Raw genomic sequence first — 6077 nt, 5'->3', positions numbered from 1 at the left:
TTATAATCTGATGCAAAAATTCTATGTACGCTTACAGTTAATCTCTATTAGCCGGTTTTCCTTTAAAATTTTTCTTCAAAACTTCGACATTTAATTGAAATCAAGTGATTTGTCTCTATATGTACGGACGACTTTATTCCCCAAAATCAGTTTTTAGGATGATGGAGCTTAATTAAGCGTCAACTTACAGTTTCAGCTGGTAGAGTATGAGCATGCTCACGCCAAAGATAAATAATACTACGGCGTGGAGGCTTAGACATGCGCTCCAAGCGGTCTGTTAATATTGCTCCGTGTCGGCGCAAGCAACGTGCATGTGCTCGCAAAGCACGCCTTGTCATTTTCACATCTGTTGCTTTAGGGCCCCTATTTGTTTTAGTTAATGTTAAGACAAAAATAGTATATACATATAATATTAAGTCTACTTATTTAAGCTGTAAGAAGGTAAAAAAAAAGTAGGTACGCACTTGGGTTTTGCAGGCTTAGGTGGCGGTCGGACAGTTTTTTTCGGTGTCGATTTGTATTGAACTCTAAGATCACGACCTGCTATAATTGTATCTGCGATGGATGGTGGAATTGACTCTGCAGTGTACGGTGGGTACGGAGAAAACCCGGATTGTGCGACTGGTATTGCTACAAGAGAACAAAATAATGTGAAACGTTCCAACTCACTACTAACTTAAGATTCTTCTGCTATTCTCTCTTCCCCACTCCCTTCTACTTATTTAAATTAGTGTTTTAATATTATCCAGCAGAATATGACTTAATATATGTAGATTCCAATAGAAATCTTTATTCCAATAGTGTAATATCCCTACCTTCTTCTTCGACAATTTCGTTTGGAGTATTTTCCATAGCAGTTGTAGGCGAAACTCCTGTATCTGCCATATTTGTATTATTTAATATTAACCTTTAGAAACAGTCTTCATTAATCGTTAGTCATACGATGAATGTTAAAAACAGTACAATAAAAATTGTTTCAATGTTTACATTTCCATTTCAATTCTAGAACATAGCCAAGCAGTATTTTTCATAAATAAATTCTACCAAGGAGGACGTCTTATTATGTTTTCAACCACTTTTTATTAAGTTTGATTTTATTTTATCACGTAATGATTAAAATTTCAAAAACCAAAGAGATCTTTGACCCACAGCGGACACAATCGACGGCTCTCAAAGAATTTCTTATTGTAGACCACTGTGGAAAACATAGTAAAGTTTGTAAGGGGCAAGTAACTCTATTTAAGCTGATCAGCGTCGAACACACTAGACCATAATATAAACGGATTTGCTGAGTTCCTGGCCATAGTAATCGCAATTCATAAAGACAAAACGGCTACCTGCAAAAAGGTACTGGAACCGTGGTATGACTGTCTGCCGCGTCTATCATAAGCCTAATGGATGTCATAATTGACGCCAGCGGGTCTGCTGTCCGTCTCCGGCCTGTGTATTTCAAAGCCAGCAGTTGGATGGGTATCCCGCCAGCAGCAGAAGGTGAATTGCTTTATTAAGTACAAATTAGCTAAAGTATAAAATTCAACATCAATGAACAATATTTTTTCATTTTCTTTCCTTACCTTACCTACCGTAACCTACATCAATATAATTAACATGCCCCCGAATACTATTAGCTCAGAGCCCCACAAATTCACGAGCCTTGGGTGTCAAGTATGTAAGTGCCGGATTCGAAACAACTGAGGTAAAAAGCCTGGTGTATATTCAAATTTTTATCGGGTTTTAATTACGGGTAGATTTTTTTTTATGTCACTAAGATATGGAGCATCTGGGAATTGCTTCAACTCCACTGGTATTCTGCTACTGCGATAGCCTATATTAGCTGCATTGTTACTTGTTGTAGCAATTAGTAACTTTTCGTGTCGAGACTATAACGACTCTGATTTTGATATCAAAGAATTTGTGTTTTTTTTTTTATACAACTAGGTCGGCAAATAAGTGTACGGCTCACCTGAATGTAAGCGATTAGCCAATTACCGTAGCTTATAGACGCCTGCAATACTAAAAGCATCGCAAGCTCGTTGGCAACTTTACCCCCAATCTTATTTGACTTTGTGACCCTGGTTTTTGTTCTGGGGGTTGAGGGTTCGATTCCCGTCTCTAGTCTGGGTGTCATGTAGGTATGTTTATATTTATATAAGTATTATTTCTATGTATTTATCGAAAAACATGTACCTTTATCAGTCGGCTGTTACCTATATCACAACCATTAATTTGTTTACCGTAGGACCGTGTGTATTTAAACCCCCCCCCCCTCTCCTCTCTGGTCATTTTCTCTCCCCTCTGGTCACCTTACTTACTACATGAACACCACACTGCTTGAAAGCAGTATTATTTAGCTGTGATTTTGTTTTGGTATATGGTATCAAGGTACTTCTCTAGTCGGGCTGCTTCAGATTTTGAACAAGATATTTCCAGCTGTGCTCTACGCTTATGTCTTAGCCTGTAATATCCCACTGCCGGGCATAGGCCTCTTTCCCCATGTAGATGAAGGATCAGTCCCTAACCCATCATGCTGCTCCAATGCGGGTTGGCGGATATATTCCCTAATATTAGTAACGATCGCTATTATGTGTACATGGTAACAACTGGGATCGACAGCTTAACGTGCTCTCCGAGGTACGGTGGGGAGGCCTACAAGGACTAACACCCAGACCGGATAAAATAATTATATAAACACAAATATCTACTCCGAGCGGGAATCGAACTCGCGACCGTCAGTGTTTACACGCCAGCACGTACGGCCGCCGACATGGCACACGCACCATTACACCAGAACAGTCGTCAGTGTTGTGCCCTACTTGCTACCTCAGTCAATTTCTGAAAAAAAAAAATATTTTTCGTTCTTTCCTATCATATACAGCTTTGGAATCTAACGACTTTAGTAATATAAATAAAAAAAATGTATCGTTCTTGTACAATTAACGATATAGAATATTGTGTATCAGTGTATCGGATCAAAATATATCGCTTAAAATAATGATATATCGAATTGAAAATATCGATAATTTTTCAACAAACCTAATCAGTATTCAACAGTCCTGAGCATAGATTAAACACTTGTTCTGAGTCCTCCATGACATTTCATGGTGATAAGACGATTTCGGGACATTATTTTAAAATTTAACAATAATGTATATTTTATGTACTTTGGTCTAAAAATGAATTAATAGTTATATTATAATAATTAGAAGCTGTTATCCAAAAATTTAATTGAAAATTGGGACGTAACAAACACAAAATGCGAAAAACAATGGGTAAGATTATCCATTATAGGTAGTTATTGATTTATCTCATGAAATTTTAGTACCGTATTTAATTTTTTACAAAAAGTTAAAGAATGTTATTATCAGTTTCAGGTCAGCTACAAAATCCATTTCAGGTACACAAAGCAGACAGTGGTGCAATAAGATTTGAAATAATTTGTACAGGGATGCCTGATACATCAGCAAATCCTTTCATAGCCCTTATATCCAAAGAGTGCCCTCATGGAGACCTGTACAAGGTACAGTGAGCACATCTATTTTCTTTGCTAGGTGTTTATTATTTATCAATATTTTCAAAACAAAAAAGATAAATAAAAATAATACTTAATACAATATTAATATTCATCATTTTGAAATATTGAAAAAGTTTAATAAGATAAAACTAAATTCTAATCTGTTTTTTGGAACAGAATAATATTCTTTGTTCATGTACTATTTAAAAGGGGTCTTAAGAATAAATAAGTTATTTTCTTCTAGTTTAATACAAAAAAAAATAATTGATATAAAGTAATTTTATTTTTACTACTGATGAAAAAAAAAGTCTATGTTATTGTATTTACAGATAACATTTGAATATGATACAGGAAACATTTGTCTAACATCGCCTGAAGAGCGAAAAATTATAGAGATACCAGACTTTCTCATTCCTCTCACAACACGAGAATTTTGGCTAACTTGGTTCAACAATGAGATGTGTATGGGCTTGAAGAATCAGCCACCATTTTTGACACACCAGATAAACTCAGAAGGAAAGACAATTGGATTTATAAAATTAAAAGTAACAAAAAATATAAATTGGGATATAAAATGTAATTTAAGCTTTACCTTAATATCTGTAATTCCATTACATATTTTTTTTCACAAAAATGAATTTTTTTACATTTTACGTTTTAGATCCTCCATTTCTCTTACCACCTTTAAAATATAAACATATAGAAGATGGAAAATTATTTTGGGTTAAAATGGTTGATAATAAACTTCCACCGGGTGCTTTTATCGGTGGATTTGAAAATGAGCCATTATATATAGCACGTGCAATGCACAATAATTCATTGTGTCCTGGGAAGTATGTACCATCTAAACAATGTGCTTATGTACCATGGGGATTTCGAGAACATGAGAAAAGGAACTTTGAGGTCAGTTTTTTTATTCTTAAAAAGTATGATTAAATGTATAATGTTTTGTATTCCAAAAAAACAATTGCTAAGTGTTGAATAAAACACACAGTGTTGTGTAAAGAAGCAGTATGTGAATTTCCCCTTTTTGGGAAAAGGGGATGCGATCATAAACTATCGTGAGCTTGATGGCTGTCATATTACCTCAGCATCTTCACACCTTGACACTAGCAAGCATCTTGCTCCAATGCTGTGTGATTTATCAGAATAATACAAATTAGCAAAAGTAGCAAGATAAAGTTCCATAACAATATATAATAAAGAAAAATAAGAATTTTTTTTAATGTAAAAATAAGATATCCAATGCGTAATAATAACAGATGCAGCGGATGCAAGCTGTAGCATGTGGATTATTACCAATTGTAACCGGGACACAGTGTTAAAACTTATATGGAACAATATGTGATAAGAATAAATCTGAAGTATTTCATGTCTTGTGCATGTATCTCTGAGTCAAGTCCGCAGTAAGGACATAATAGCATATCTGAGGTACGACGAAGTAATAGCCATTGATGTTAATAATTTGGCCTCCAGTGACCTTCAGTTATACGTGGGCCAATTTACTCAGGTTAGACCTTCCCATAAAAATAAATTATCATCAACTAACTCCTCATGTTGTTGGCATAGTCAAGCGACATCATAGTAAAATATATTGTGATAACTTTTGACTTAATCAGTGGATTCCTTATCATTGATTAGGTAAAATATTTAGAGAAGGATTTAGAAGGATTCCTTATCATTTTTACATATTTAGAGAAGGATTTAGAAGGATTCCTTATCATTGACTAGGTAAAATATTTAGAGAAAAAATGTTGTCTAAATATTTTACCTTTTATCTATTTAATCACTTAGCATTTGTGTTAACCATCAGCAGATATCAAACAGGGCTTCATACAAAACTGTGTTTTAGTAAAGCACATAATATGCATATTAAAAATAGTACCTATGCTATTTGATAAATTTCCAAATACCTTTAAAATGAATCTAGTTCGACATTATAACAATTATTTTTTCATGCTTAATGTTATACACATATATATATATATATATATATATATATATATATATATATATATATATATATATATATATAATTATATAATTTCTAAAAAAATCATTTTTAAACATTTTTACTCGATAACTATTTTATTATGTGTATTTATCTTTTTACTATTTTACAGATACTTTGTGGTTTTAATGCTATATGGATCAAATGTAAAGAAAACTTGCTACCTGAAAATGCTTTTGTTGCGGGAGCATCAGAAATAAATGGTGAACATTTATACATAGGTAGAGCAATGGTCAACTCAAACCTTATTGTTGGTAAAGTGCTCTTGTTGTATAAGACTTGTTATCTTCCATATGAAGGCAGGGAGGTTGAAAGGTCTTCTTATGAGGTACTTGTTAAAGGAAATGTAAAAAGCCATGGTATTTCAGTAAAGAATAAATGTTTAATGAACCCCACCAAAGCTATGCAACCATGTATATAAGAAACTTGTATATATGTGTATACTTTTTAATTTGTGATATTATTTATATTTATTTATTAACATTGTTGTTATAAGATAAACTAATTAAAAAAAATATTATTTACTTTGAAGTATATCTAGTGAGGAGAAACTAG

At 33.5% G+C, this 6077-nt stretch overlaps 1 protein-coding gene across 1 annotated transcript; it reads left to right on the top strand.

Moving 5' to 3' along the window:
- The first annotated feature begins 3265 nt into the window (after nt 1-3265).
- Nucleotides 3266-6077, top strand: LOC123657731. The gene is made up of 5 exons (XM_045593277.1): nt 3266-3269; nt 3372-3517; nt 3841-3973; nt 4173-4414; nt 5635-6077. The coding sequence occupies exons 1-5, from the start codon at nt 3266-3268 to the stop codon at nt 5941-5943; spliced, it is 834 nt and encodes a 277-aa protein (XP_045449233.1). The 3' UTR covers nt 5944-6077.

This window comes from Melitaea cinxia, chromosome 1, assembly GCF_905220565.1.
Source record: "Melitaea cinxia chromosome 1, ilMelCinx1.1, whole genome shotgun sequence".
Lineage (NCBI taxonomy): Eukaryota > Metazoa > Arthropoda > Insecta > Lepidoptera > Nymphalidae > Melitaea > Melitaea cinxia.
The sequence above is the reverse complement of the archived record's forward strand: the minus strand, read 5'-3'. Positions and strand labels throughout refer to the sequence as shown.

Excerpts from the sequence above, each read along its gene's own strand:
- LOC123657731 (XM_045593277.1), top strand. Across the intron at positions 3,518-3,840 it reads CTCATGGAGACCTGTACAAG|ATAACATTTGAATATGATAC; the intron begins GTACAGTGAGCA and ends TTGTATTTACAG. Across the intron at positions 3,974-4,172 it reads TTGGTTCAACAATGAGATGT|ATCCTCCATTTCTCTTACCA; the intron begins GTATGGGCTTGA and ends TTTACGTTTTAG.